The sequence below is a fragment of the Kwoniella europaea genome, chromosome 1 (genome assembly GCF_036810445.1).
Source record: "Kwoniella europaea PYCC6329 chromosome 1, complete sequence".
NCBI classification, from domain to species: domain Eukaryota; kingdom Fungi; phylum Basidiomycota; class Tremellomycetes; order Tremellales; family Cryptococcaceae; genus Kwoniella; species Kwoniella europaea.
The window spans coordinates 2,260,545-2,274,937 of NC_089487.1; the positions used below are offsets into that span (position 1 = coordinate 2,260,545).

Here is a 14,393-nt window from a genome sequence, read left to right on the forward strand (position 1 = left end):
CATTGGAGCGATGAATTGAACAGATAGCTGATAATGCTTTTAATTTTGGTATGTAGTCCTGATGTCGTTAAAATTTGGTGTGAACTGGTAAGGTATCCCGATGGCTGTTGTTTCTGAAACGAAGAAAAAGTATGAGGTTGAATGGGAGGTGTTGCTGTCATGTATTCAGCGTTTGCGCGAGACATACAGCACAGTACATGTCTGATAGCGGACGCAAGCCAGTGTGTCGGAATGGCTCTTCTTTTCTTTCGAAATGCAATTCTAACGGAACCGAAGTCGTCCGTATTAGTCCAGCCAAGCTACGGTACTGTGGAGTACAGTATGAAGGTTGCTTTTTCCCGAAGCTACAGTACCATCATCCTCCTTTCCTTATCTTCCACTTTTGATGGTTGCTAGCATCATCAATGCGGGTTGACTGCGTTAGGAAAAAATAGGTTGTATACCAAGGACCATCATCGGTTGATTGTTCCTGTATGATTCCAGATCTATCGTCTGTAACACGACCTCAAGGCGAGGCCAATTTCCCCCTCTTTAGCGTTATCTTATCCGAGGTCATCGGGAGTTTATCCAACCTTCCTTTCGAGCTATATCCCCCCTGCTTGCGGATCAAAAACGCCACTTTAACTCCCATCATTCGATACATGCCTGCTGAGGCTTTATGAGGATCATTGCTTGATGGACTGACTCGGTCCGGAACATGATGAAGAAGATGATTGATAGCGTGGGTCGAAAAGTGTAGATCATACAGGGGCACAGTCTTTGTTGGAGGTTGTTGTTACTTCCTTAGTTACACGAATGTCAAGTGGCGTTTTCAAAGTTGGATGGATCAACATCAAACTCAACTAACGATCAAATGTTTGATCGACAATCGTCAATCACTTTTTGACTAATGACAAATCATCAATCAAAAGACGTGACAGGGTTGAACTGGTATTGACCAAGGACCGAAGGATCGTTGTACATACCATGCGGCACTTTGTGTCATGTATAAACTTCCACTAAATGTATACAGTGCTGATAGATCATCGACATACATCTAAATGATATGTCATGAAAATCTGGATTGTCAATATAAAGTTCATCTTAACTCAAGTTTACAGTAGAATCATGTTGCGCCCAACACGCACCCAGGTATATAACACAGATACACATCATACCGCAGGATCTATTGTTCCCAACCCGGGCGGAAAGGATCTCACATCCTGTTAGTTGAGATATAAAGCCCAGTAGTAACGTCATGTCAATCTCTGTTATTCGAAGAATGGCACTGAACCCAATACAGTACCTTCCCTACACTACACGATCACTAATACTACTTAGCTATAAACCCCTTCATGTCGGTGAGTCAACAACTTGTTTCTTCCAACAGAAATCACATCTTGTAATATACACTGGATTGGACTGATCTCCTCAATACTTTATGTCGTACACAGTCATCGGATAATTCTAACACGGAATACGATCCTTATGTCCCTGCCCAGATGACCTCGGAATCACGGCCTGCCACACCTCCTTCGACTTCGGCGAATGATCAAAGTACCTCGACCTCTGACGAGAACGAAAACAACGAGAACAAGTGAAGGGATCCTTCAGAATGAAAATCAAGGCGTTGTATTGTAGTGCGTGAACTGTATCGGATGGGAAGGAACTGTCTTAGTGGAGGGGAATGGTCAAAACTACAAGTATCAGGAGATGTGTCCAGTAAAAGTTCCATGTATATGATATCAAGTTGTTTCACACAATGTATGCAGTGACTTAAGAGGTATAGAGATTGATGCGCAACATATCCACCCAATAAAATCGATGGAATCAGATCAGTCCATAACACCCTGTGAAAAATGCTACAACAATGCTATAAAAATAATATTGACTAGTACGTGATGTATATCCGATCCACAGACGGATGTCTGAGTGAATCATCAATGCTAAAATCCCACAAGAATGTCCATGTTAAGAAGGAAAGTGCTATTGAAATCTTGTCTGCTTTGTTATCGAATTGAATGAAGTGGTATGCCGTTTGAACGGATATATGTATGTTATTACAGTACATGGATTGAAGTGGACCTGAATTCAGGAAAGGGTATGCGATGTAATGCTGGGTATGCCTTAATATCTTTTTGTATGTCTCGCTCTCTCTCCTTCGCTCTTGCTCTATACCAATGATAGAGTTACAGCCAAACCAACCAAACCAGCTGCAAGGACCGACAAGAGTTCCTTGGAAGCTTGTATGGGTACAGTGGTAGAGGCTGAGGAAGCTTGGGTGGTGGAGTTGGCAGAGACGTATGTGGCTACTCCCACATCACCGCAAATTTTCAGAGCAGCAGCGTCGGTTTGAGAGACGAAGATCTAAAAGTGACGAAAATCGTCAGCCAAAGATGGTATAATATGGATTGACATAAAAAGACTTACATAAGGCATACCCCCATATCCTGAGGCGGCGTATGATACTGAGATAGCACCTCCTGATCCGACAGCGTATTGTTTACATGACAAGAGGCTAGAAGAAGGATGAGATCAGCCATAATGAGTTGACATGACAGTCGATATACTCACTCAATAACAGCCGACTGAGCTGACCAACCGCTGGTAGGTACACCGAATGCCTGTGCAACACTTGGACTACCTCGCTACACAGTCGAATGATGTTCAGCTGAGCATCGAGAGAAAAGACAAGTTCGTGATGAACAAATACTCACATTAGTCAACACAGCAAGTAAAGGACCTTTCCTAAACGCCACATCGGTCTTGGTCGAGGCCACAATGGTAGTCTGAGAATCCAAGAAGTTTTTACCATTAAACTGAGTGCCGTTGGTAATTACCGCATGTCTAATATCGTTCAATCGTCTAATATGTTGGTATGTAGTTGTATTGGCATAATTCGATGGCCATAGTGCAGCACGATTATACGGATCTCCAGCACCATGTGAGAAATCCTGTTCTTGTCCATAATACACTATTGGTAATCCATCAAATATGAACTGAGCAACCATCGCATTGTACGCCAATTGAGAGTCCGAAGTGGTATTTCTCCATCGGGGTAAATCGTGATTTTCAATAAAGTTTCCTAATAAACCTGGCTGAGGGAAGGTCGCCAAGGTCTGTTGAGCAATCTCAACGAAACTTGACATGTTTCCTGAAGGTGTACCGAATCCATTTACTATTCCGTAATATAATGGATAACCCAAGACAGAATCCATCCATTTTTCAGTCTGGAATGAAGCTGCGAAATCAATATCCGATCCGTATACTTCTCCAATACAGAATACACCTGATGCAGCACAGAATTTGGTCCAGAATGTACCCGGGACATGCTTTGCTGCGTCAATGCGTAGACCGTCTATACCATATGTAGAAGTAAGATTACCGATCCAACTGTTCAATGTAGAGACGACAGTTGGGTTTTCGGTGTTGACATCCATCAAAGCGACTTTGTCGTCTCCTAACCAACAGTTCTCGACTGACGTCTGATTGGAGTAATCGATCCAGCATTGAGGATGGAATTCAGATGGGTCGGTCCATAGTGATCCATCTAATTTGAGGGCAGTCGAGTTCACGGCGTCGTAGGCGTTAAGACTGGGGATATTGTTGACTACTACGTCGACCATGAAGTACATCCCCCTAGCGTGTAAAGCATTTGATAAAGCTTTCAAGTCGTCCGATGAACCGAATCGAGGGTTGAGCACCAATGGGTCATTCACCCAGTACCCGTGATAGGCATAGTTGTATGGTGTGTAGACGTCGATGTTCTGGGAAACGGGCGATATCCAAACAGCATCGAAACCCATTCCCTGGATGTAATCTAATTTATCAATAATTGAAAGCCATGTACCACCACACCATCTATACAAACAAATTTATATCAGCTTGTATCCGATGACCCCATCTCATAGAAGAGCTCACGTCTGTTGTATGGGATCACACGTCTCAGGCAGAGGTGATGTCCTAGCTGGAGCAGTTGCAGAAGGAGGTGCGAATCGATCTGTGAATAGTCTAAGTGGCAAACATCAGCCACGTCCTTTCGTGATAATCTGATATGCGAAGAACTCACTGATATATCGATTTTCCTTTCCACTGATCTGCATTAGCAGCGTTCGTCACACTTGCGATGGACAGCAGCGATATTATCGAAAGGAGCGTTGTATATTGTAGCATTATGAGTGTAGGGATAGGGTAAATGTGGGGATTAGGGTGAGTGAACTGTTGATCAGGTACGAGTTGTGCGTGTGGTTGTTGTTATTGTGTTGTAAAGAACGTGGTTTGTTAAATGAATGTGATATGTTTGTACTATAATGATGATAAATGTTGAAAGAGTCGTCGTTGATATTATAAGAACATGACCTCTCTATTCCATGTCTTACTGTTGAGATGAGAAGAAAATTGGTCGTCTGAGAGGGGGGTGGGTCTTTCCGAGAATAAGGGGAACGACGGAGAAAGGCTTTTTACTTATAAAATGGTCTGTGCAACTGAAGCAAAAAGGCTAGTGCACGGTCACTCTGCTTGTTGTCGAGTGGGGGACCCAAGGGGAAAAAGGTCGAATCGAGTGTGTTTGGAGGTTTGGGGTTTTGTGGGAGCTTGGACAAGATTGAAATTCGTTATTGGGCTAAACTGGACTTGATCTTTATGTATATGATCAGGTGATGTTGAATGATTGTTAACGATGTCGTAGCGTAGCGTTGAGCGTAGTGAGATTCGGTGAGGTAAAGTATTCTGATCTAATCCTTATTTGTTCGGGTTGTAGCGGAATAAAACGAGTGTAAGATGTTTTACAATATGTATAACAGTGAAAACAACGACGATGGAAGGAAAGAGGGACTGGTCGAGTGTAGAGTATCGAGAAGAAGAGAAAAGAAGAGAAGAGTAGAATGAATGCTGGAATTGAAATGTCAGAATACTAAAGAGGTCTCATGATCATGATCATCGGAAAGGAAGGCTTGTATTCCTCTATAGCGATGTACTAAAGCACTGAATTCATAATGTTGTTGATGTGTGTGTTGTGCTTGGGGCAAAGAGCGACCGTGTGATGCCGTGGCAACCAAGCATGCACCAAGAAGTAAGACATGATCAATTGCTCGTACTGTCCTTGCGCTGTATATGGGCAAACGTTATTTAAATATGTGGCCTGTCCATTGGAACGAACATCACAAGGGACTCATGATCGACCATAAACAACAAGAAGAGGAAAGAGGAACGGTGTGGGGCACAGGAAGGAAGTCGCGTAAACTCGCAAAAATCAATCAAAGTCAGCAAAACAAACAAAAAGGGATATTCGATATTCAGGGGATCATTCCCTGTTTACTTGTAATCTATGAGTAACGTAAGGAACGCAAACAACCCAACCATGTCAACAAACCAATCGGCTCGTGCATTAACCAGAACATATCATCTCCAGCATCGTACTGTATTCGCTCTCGGTCCGGACCTTCTATAGAGACAGCCCAGTTAGTCCGGTCTTGGTGTCAGACCAACGATTCCAGGCTCATATACACAGAATTGACCATCCGTTAGGTCTCTTGGCGTATATTCAATCACACTAACTGTGGATGTTGACGCCTTGCCGGTATATTATGGTCTTGTGCGATTTCATCGTCTTATTGCTTGTGCATATCGTGTACCGAGGTCTGACCATTGACTTCAGCATGAAAGAGATCAATCCACCTACGTCATGTACTACCGACTCAAATGTTCGTTGTCGTTCATCTTTGCATACGTACTGCATACATCTAGTCTACTGCCGCCAAGGATCATTCTAATTTCTCCGCTACAAGTTCGATAATCTCCCTTGTCGTCTTACCAATATTCGCCAAGTCCTTGGATACAGCTTGCCATACCGGACCATGATGAGGTGCAGCAGCTATACATTTCTCTATCACCAGTTCTTGTCGTTCCTGCGGAGTATAAACAACTAATCGTCAGCACAGCCCTCAGCGATACCGCGAGAACGCCCGAAGCAATGATATTTAGTGGAGTGATAAGTAAAACTTACAGGTTCACCATGCTGTTTCTCAAATTTCAACCACCAACCCCAAGCATCTCCCCAATCCGCATCAGCCGTAATGGCATTCTGCATCCACTGTCTTGTCTTTTCAATCTTCCTTTCTCCCCAGAACAATCGCGCTACAGCTAAGATCACAGCAGGGTGTTCACCGGCTTTCTTGAGTGCATCGACCGATCGTCCTTTACGCTGTTGAGGCTGTTCCATGAATATAGCCATGGACCAGAGTATAGGTGATGTCGGACATTCTTGCATTGCTGCGAAAAAGTACCAAAACCAGTCAGCTTTTCTACACCCCTGGAACCATGAACCATGAAATCGCAACGGAATCCAAACTCACCTCTGGCCAAAACAGCTTTAGCCTGCTGCTGAGTACCCGACCTCTCTTCAATCTTGACACTTTCTGCCCATAGCTCGTCATTCTTGGGGTTCTTCATCCTTGCAGACTCCAGAAGCGATCTGGCTTTGATGGTGATACCAGCTTTCTCTTCTAACCTGGCAGCTAAGATCCATAACGGTATAGATTTAGGACAAGATCGACAACCTTGAGTGTAAGCCGCTCGAGCGTTGGCGACTGCATTTCGAGATTCATGTATCTGCCCTCTGATCATATGCAATTTATCGAAGGAGGGGTATTTCTTGATTCCTTGTTCGAGAAGTTCGAGCGCAGCATCCAAATGACCCAGTTGTCTCTGTAAGACAGCTGATTTCATCCATATCTAGAAAACAATCACAAACATCAGCGGGTATTTTGAGCATACTCCAAAGGCTATAGACTCACCCTCTCGGTATCAGCTTGTACTCTAGCTTTCTCCAATATCTGCGTTGCAGCGTCCATTTCACCAGTCTCAGCAGCGAGCTTAGCAGCAGCCAAGAAGATTGATTCGGAATCTTCGTTCTGCTTGAACGCCTCTGACAAGATCGCTTGAGCACCTGGTACATCCCCTCCGATCCATTTTTCCTTGGCAGCCATAAGCCAAAGTACTTCGGCCTGAGGACAATGCTGTACACCTTTCGCCAGTATATCCTGGACAGCTTGCCTATATGTGACAGGTCGAAGTCAGCAGACCATTCGGAATAGATGTAAATGAGAGAGATGTGACTTACGGTGAACCATGAGCTTTTTCGAACTCTGCTGCTTTTCTCCATACCGAAGGGGAAGTAGGGAAAGTCTCCAGGACGACCACGTAGCATGCCCTTGCCACTTCGAAGAAACCACCTTTGGCAGCACGTTCGGCATCTTCCACCCACACGTTCTTTCTATCTTCCTCTTCCACATCCTGGTGAATAGTGGCTTTGACGATAGCCTGAGCAGTAAGCGGACTTCCATCTTGTTCACATCTTTCTGCTTCCTGTAACCATTGTTCTCTAGACAAAATGACTTGATTCTTCTTGAGCGAGTTGACAGCGCCAACCATAAGTTTATCAACTTGAGCTGCCAATTTACGGGTTTTCTCAGCTTCATCTTCCAGTTTGACATCTCCGATAGCGGAAGGTGATTGTTCGGCAAGTCGTCCAGCTGCAATCCAGATTTCGTGTGATGTGGGTATACGTTTTCTTGCTGAGTTGAGCACTTGTTTTGCGTTCTCGGGTGTTTCCAATCTCGCCAAGGTGAGCCATAATTCGACGGACGTAGGTATGACTTCGACTGCACGAGTAAGCAGTACTCGAGCATCTTCCGGATCGTCTTCGAGATTGACGGTTTCTTTCCACAATCTGACAGAGTTGGGAATGAATTCGAGCGCTACGGGAGTTCAGTCAGCTTGATACCAAGAGTAGACCGATAGCTGACATACCTTTTCGTAACACTCGCTTCTTCGCCATGACATCCGATTCCAAAGAAGCAGCTTTAAGCCATACTTTCACCGACTGCGGCACATGTTGTACAGCTCGACCCAGTATCACTTTGGCATTTTCCGGAGTCTACGGGAAAAATCAGCTTGCGCTATACATTGATGTGTCGAAGCTGATACTTACGTTCAACTCAGCAGCATTCAACCACACATCTTCACTCTTTGGACATTTCTCGCAACCCTCAGCAATAATCTTCCTAGCAGCTACCATCTTCTTCGCATGGACTTCCAAAGCAGCAGCAGCGATCCAGCCTGGAGCATGTTTGGGATTGGTCTGGATAAGATTCTGTAGCAATTGTCGGGCTTGCTTGATGTCACTAGTGAGGACAATGTCAGCTATTATTCCAAGCGATGACAGCCGTCCAGCTGACTTACCCAATTTGCGCATCCGTCTGTACGATCTGACTGTTTAACGCAGTCATATAACCTCTAGGATCGACACTTGTAGAGGAACCATTTGCAGCATCTTTCGAAGCTCGATCAAGTTGAAGAGATAGCACTTTATCCCTCGCGTTACCGATAGCGATGAAATCTGTCATTGTACCGTCCGCAGCGGGAGTATCAAAACCGCCGTTCTACAAGATGGAAAATATCATAGATATCAGCTAACTTATCCCCTAGCCGAATTACGCAGTGATGGAAGTAGAAGCAGAGGAACTTACCTCCTGTTGAGCTTTATCCAATTCACCTAGTAACATATTCCTATTCGCCAAATCTGCCACCACCGTATCACTAACAGCATAACTTCTACCATTTTGATTTTCTTCCAATCTCATATTATGTTTCCTCCTTTTACCGGTCAAGTTACCAGCTTCGGGTATAGCATCCCAATCCGCATCATTCAACGACGAAAGATTTCTTTTCAAGTCGGCAAATTGAGTTTGTAGTTTTGGGTTGAGAGCTCTTTCTTTAGCTGCTTGTTCAGCTTCAGCCGCTTCCCTATTTACATAGTCACATATTCATGAGCTATCATTCTTGGTCTTTCCAGGACTGGATGAGAGCTGAACTGGACTAAACTTACCTTCTTGCTCTTCTCCTTGCATCCATACGTTCATCAACACTCTCCCAAATCCTATCGGCCTCTTCGTCATCTGCTTCATACACCGTACCAGCGAATAAGTTCCTCTCGTCATCTGGATCTTGTAATGCCTCGGGATCAGGTACCTCTTCGCCCCTCTTCGCTTGCGCCTCACTATAGGAGTCATAAATGAACAGATAATCAGCTGGTAGCTCTACGCAGTATGAAAGAAGCTGATACACTCACGCAATAGTCTCTGCCGAGGGTCCTTCTCTAGCTGGACCAATATCTGATCTAGTCGTGAAACCTGATGCGCCTCGACCCAAACCTGCAACGTATGACGCAGGAGCAGCCATCTGAAGGAAGTTGTATCGCACTTCCTTGGGGATGTGCTTGACTGTACCGATGTGCGACATCTTGAGGTGGATTTTCTACAGGATAAAGCCAGAGGCGAGAGTCGATTCGTGGAGTGTGTTCTGAGAAAGCTTTTGAATTGGGTATCCGCTATCGATCACGCACTTGATAGCAGTTGAGGGCTCCTCCCGTAGCTGTCAACGAGCTATAATGATCAAGGAGTCAACCTGTTTTAGGTATAGGTATGTGACAAGAGAGCAAAAGGAGGATGAAGTTGAAGTTGCAGCAGGAAGGTGTTTGATCAAAGTCAGTGGCAAAGAAAGATCCAATTACGTAAAGTAAATCACCTCCACTTGGGAAAAGCCGAAGAGAGATGTCGAGATGTTGAGTTTTTCTTGCTGATCAAGACAGTTCAAAATGCATCTACTCTACTTGCTAACCCCTATTATCATAAATTACAATCCACGAGAGAGCATATACCAGGGAGAACGCATCTAACGCAAATCCAGATCTTTATATCTTACTATTCTCCACCTCTAGCCCATTGCAATACCCTCAAAATGTCAGATTCTATCGAGACTCCTGTATCTCGTCGATTATCTTCCGTTAAAAACATCATCATCGTTCTTTCAGGTAAAGGTGGGTCTTTCCCCATATTATATATATATATAAGCACCTCATGATGTACGGCAGAGAACCTAATGTCTATTCATGGTTGAATAGGAGGAGTAGGTAAATCATCATCCTCCGTCCAACTAGCTCTATCCCTCGCAGAACCCATCCAACCGGGTCGGTCTCTTGGACTTGGACATAACTGGACCGTCCCTCCCTCGAATGGTAGGACTAGACATCCCCGAGGCAACGGTCCATCAAAGTAGTGCAGGCTGGGTACCAGTCTATGTAGATAATGGGAAGAGACTAGGAGTTATGAGTATAGGTTTTTTATTGAAGGATAGAGGTGATAGTGTCGTTTGGAGAGGTCCAAAGAAAGATGGAATGATAAGACAGTTCTTAAGTGAGGTGAGATGGGGTGAATTGGATTATTTGGTTATTGATACGCCTCCTGGTGAATTGAACCTCATTCTTAATTTATCAAGATCTCAATCCATACCCCTCCTCTAACCTACAATCTAAGATCTATCTAGTCTACTATCCTCTCTAAATTGTATAAGTTGACTTGACTAATGTATTTTCCTACTTTCGCAGGAACATCCGACGAACATATCTCCCTTCTCACACATCTTCATCCCCTATTCACTCCCACGCTCTCAAAACCTACTATCCCCTCCTCCATCTTAATTTCCACACCTCAAACAACCGCATTGAACGATACCATCAAATCACTATCATTCACTCGTAAACTCCAATTACCAGTGATGGGTCTGGTGGAAAACATGTCGGGATATGTCTGTCCATGTTGTAACGAAATCTCCTATACGTTTGGAAACAATACAAACACGGAGAAAATATTCAAGGAGCAGAATGGGGTTGATATCTTGGGTAAAGTACCGATTGATACGGCCTTGGTGGGGTTATTGGATAGTGTCAGTAAAGGTGAATTAAATGTTGATGTAGAACAACAACAACAACAAAATGGAAATGACAGACAACAGCATGCCCATTTCCCATTATTGGATGAATATAACAAAACTGCGAGTTCGACCATATGGAGATCTATCACTGAGAAATTAGTAGATAAGATTGAAAGTAGGAAAGAACAAATCAGGGAGAGGTTGGCACCGTCGACAATGAACTAAACTAGATACGGACCCCTTAACAAACTGTAGATGACATACCGAGGTGTATCCGTCAGATGATACTTTTACCTCCGTCAGCAATACCCAAATGGCCAATGGTCCATGGTCATATGATAATACGCCATCAAGCATAAGACCTTACATATAGAAGTAGAAAGGATGAATCGGATAGGTGTATCCATTTTTGTTTACATACATTTGTACCACCACCACCATTTATTATCGATCAGTGTTTGTGTTTCTTTTGACACAAAAGACTATCTCCAGTCAAGTTGTAGTGCACATTCTTTTGTATGATCATCAACATAAATGCCAAATAATGCATCGATCCATTATTGGCATATACATATACACTTCACATCCTGCATCTCGGTAAAACTATTACTGTAGATTCATCATCTCTTCTTCGTCCATCTCCTTTTCAACTTTCAAAGCAATGACATCCTCCTGGGTCTGAGGTAATATCACATCATTCTCAAATCCATTATCTTCGATCTTAGTTTTCTTATTCTCCACCTTTGAATCATCGACTTCATCCACTTTTCGTTTTTCCGTTGTGGGGGGTACAGCAACCTGTATCGATTTGGCTCTAGGAGCAGGTCCCCAATTAGGTAGAGGGTTAATCTGGTAGAAAGTTTCTTTACCCGTTCGTTCGAGGGAAGCATCTGGATGAGGAGTGAAATCAATCGTGTGGCTATTACGATCTCACTAAGATCAGTACATTGGCCTCACTAGATTTGGGACGCGATCCAACCCCCCTTTCGAGAACAGAGGAGAGCGAAGAAACATGTGAGAAGACTAAAAGAGATATGATGGACTCACGTCATAGGTTTGCTAATCAACTTTCTAGCCGGACTACCTTCCGCAATCTTATCGATCCTTATAGGAGTCGTTTTAGCTTCTTCCCTCATGATATCAAATATGAATGATCTAGGTGCATCGGTCTTGATCGCTCCTGCTTGTGCGTGAGATCGGGAGATCTTATATCCGCCATTCAACAGTGCAGACCTATCACAGAAAAACAAGCGATTAACCTTTCAGTATTGTCGTGGATCGATGGTAGAAGGATCACTCACAGTATCTTGTTGAGAGGCATGGACGACATATGTAAGCATTTAGCTACTCTGTTAGCAGTGAAGAAGAATGGATCGGGAAGTTCCTATATTAGGGCATTATCAAATTATTAGCCATATTCACTATTTTGGACGGACGGAGGAGGAGAACCCACCTGAGCAGCTAAAGATAACATTCCCAACATTCTTGGGAAAGTCTTGTATTCCTTCTCCTGCGTTGGAATATCTTTCATTACCCTCTTGGCGAATTCCGGATCTTGGATTGGTCCAAGCCATAGTGGTCCACCGAGCTGTCAATCGAAAGCAATATCAGTATGACATTGTAGTGGAGATAATGACTCGTAGATGGGTCTTTCGGTATTTGAGTAGTATACGGAAATAACAAGAATCACTCACATGCATCGTCCCACCACATTCCTCACAATTCGATCCATTCTTCGCCGTAGGTCCCGCATGAGTCTTGAATGACTCCCTCACAACACCTTTTGCAGTTTCTCTTTCCACAATTCTACCGAAAGGTTGTATAACAGATGTCTCACAGAAATTGCAAGTGTAGACCACACCGGTTTTACTATACAACAAAGCCAAACAGACATCATCAGTCATCGACGAATCGTTGATCTTTGTCTATTTCACTCACCTGGATAATCTCTTAACCTGTTCAGGACCAGTATTGATCCTAACGAACAATCTCACGTAGAAATCTATGGAGAACGATAACAAAGGTGTAATATATCGACCATATCTCGCTGCGCAGGTCGCAAGTGAATGTAGGACCAGTCGAAGGGCAGCTTCATGTGTATATTCAGCATGGACGTTGACACCTCCGTAATTCGAGTAACTAAACATTCAGATTCGGTGAGCTTGGATGACTCTTCAAGGGATCAGAGGTTGACATACCATTTTTCAGGGTACTGTTGACCTGCAAGAACAGCCAGATCCGTACATGTTATAGCGAGTAAACCTGTTTTGCAATGCTTAGTGAGTTTGAATTCCAAAGATAGAATATGACGATTACGTTGGACTCAACTCACCTCCATCTGATATACATCCTATGGCGGCATCGATAAACGGAGCTGCTGTACCGTATGGATCGAGATCTACTACATCCACTCTGGAGGTTGGACCGACAGGTGATCGATGAGAGTACATGAATGCGCTATAAATGGGCAGAACAGATCAGCAATACTATTTTTATTGACGGAAATCTTGTTGTCATTAGGTCTGTAGCCCGTAGACAGTATCTACACCTTTGATGTAATCACACTCACCAGGCATCACCTTCATTGATCTTCACCCTTCCTCTACACCCAGGTCTTCTACCAACCTTATCTTTAGGTTCCAATCCATCTTCCACTTCTGCTGTTTCCTCTGACTCTACTTTGACGTCTGCTGTCGTACTTTCCTCTTTCACTTCCCCCTCACCATTTTCAACAGGTGTGCTAGTGCCATCTTCTTTCACAGGTGGTTGCCAAGGTTTTCTGGTCGGGAGGGAATCTTCCCCTACTCCATTAAAAGTTACATTTCTCCTCATCGCTTCGCATGCTGATGGCGAGAGATCATTTGCGAGTACATACCTACACGGTCGGTAGGATACATGTCAGCTGCTTGCTACCACCCCTGACTAAGAACAGAGTAGCTCACTTGACGTTGGGTATCTCTTTAGCATACCTGATAGAACGTAATCCAGTAGCAGCGAGAGCTTCAAGGATGTTAATTGAAGGAGCTCTGAATTTTCGCTACGAAAGAAAAGCAAACATGTATCAGTCATACTCTATATACTACCAACATGGTATCATTGACATAACTCACCTCTGTTGAAGGCCCAGCGACGGGCTGTTCATCTTTGACCTGTACTTCTTCCGCACCATCAGGCAGGTTACCTAAAACAAAGACAAGACGTATAAGCTCTTGTATTCTCGCTCTGTACTTGTCGTATGATAAGCATACTTTGTTCATCTACAGTGACACCATCTTGTTTCAACTTCTTGGCCTGTTTCTTACTGACTCCACCATTCTTAGCCAACTTCTTCCTAAACTTCGCTTCCAACTCCTCTTTCCTCAATTCGTTCCACGCTCTTATGACAGCAACGCTCATATCCCTATTATAGTGCTGAACGGGGTTCAAGAACGCTCCTGCCTTGGGTAAGAAGATGGTAGTGGTTGATTCGGTATGGGTCGTATGGCCTTTTGGGATACCTTCGGGTAAAGGGATGGTATAGGGGATTTCGGAAGGGCTGCCATGGGTTTGGTTTGGGTTTGGGTTGGTTGATGTGGATGTGGACATTTTGCGGAATGATTGACTGGTATTACAGCGAAGGGCGACAAATGGTATATTGGAGATAG

At 43.9% G+C, this 14,393-nt stretch overlaps 4 protein-coding genes across 4 annotated transcripts; 1 reads left to right on the top strand and 3 right to left on the bottom strand.

The window, feature by feature from the left end:
* Positions 1-2,151: 2,151 nt before the first annotated feature.
* On the bottom strand, positions 2,152-4,152 carry V865_000849 (uncharacterized protein; the record flags this gene model as incomplete). The annotated part of the gene is made up of 6 exons (XM_066224677.1): positions 2,152-2,346; positions 2,410-2,497; positions 2,554-2,627; positions 2,697-3,840; positions 3,901-3,990; positions 4,049-4,152. 6 exons carry the CDS (start codon positions 4,150-4,152, stop codon positions 2,152-2,154), a joined length of 1,695 nt encoding a protein of 564 aa, XP_066080774.1.
* A 1,589-nt stretch (positions 4,153-5,741) lies between these two features.
* V865_000850 (uncharacterized protein) lies at positions 5,742-9,279 on the bottom strand (the record flags this gene model as incomplete). Its single annotated transcript, XM_066224678.1, has 11 exons — positions 5,742-5,885; positions 5,984-6,249; positions 6,333-6,711; positions 6,774-7,032; positions 7,100-7,736; positions 7,789-7,915; positions 7,970-8,162; positions 8,221-8,420; positions 8,508-8,784; positions 8,867-9,037; positions 9,110-9,279. 11 exons carry the CDS (start codon positions 9,277-9,279, stop codon positions 5,742-5,744), a joined length of 2,823 nt encoding a protein of 940 aa, XP_066080775.1.
* Positions 9,280-9,777: 498 nt separating this feature from the next.
* V865_000851 (cytosolic Fe-S cluster assembly factor CFD1) lies at positions 9,778-10,974 on the top strand (the record flags this gene model as incomplete). The annotated part of the gene is made up of 4 exons (XM_066224679.1): positions 9,778-9,856; positions 9,941-10,006; positions 10,059-10,283; positions 10,424-10,974. 4 exons carry the CDS (start codon positions 9,778-9,780, stop codon positions 10,972-10,974), a joined length of 921 nt encoding a protein of 306 aa, XP_066080776.1.
* A 381-nt stretch (positions 10,975-11,355) lies between these two features.
* On the bottom strand, positions 11,356-14,334 carry V865_000852 (N2,N2-dimethylguanosine tRNA methyltransferase; the record flags this gene model as incomplete). The annotated part of the gene is made up of 12 exons (XM_066224680.1): positions 11,356-11,668; positions 11,797-11,982; positions 12,051-12,133; positions 12,203-12,337; positions 12,444-12,618; positions 12,688-12,888; positions 12,948-13,011; positions 13,082-13,206; positions 13,319-13,624; positions 13,692-13,786; positions 13,860-13,930; positions 13,998-14,334. The coding sequence occupies 12 exons, from the start codon at positions 14,332-14,334 to the stop codon at positions 11,356-11,358; spliced, it is 2,091 nt and encodes a 696-aa protein (XP_066080777.1).
* Positions 14,335-14,393: the final 59 nt, after the last annotated feature.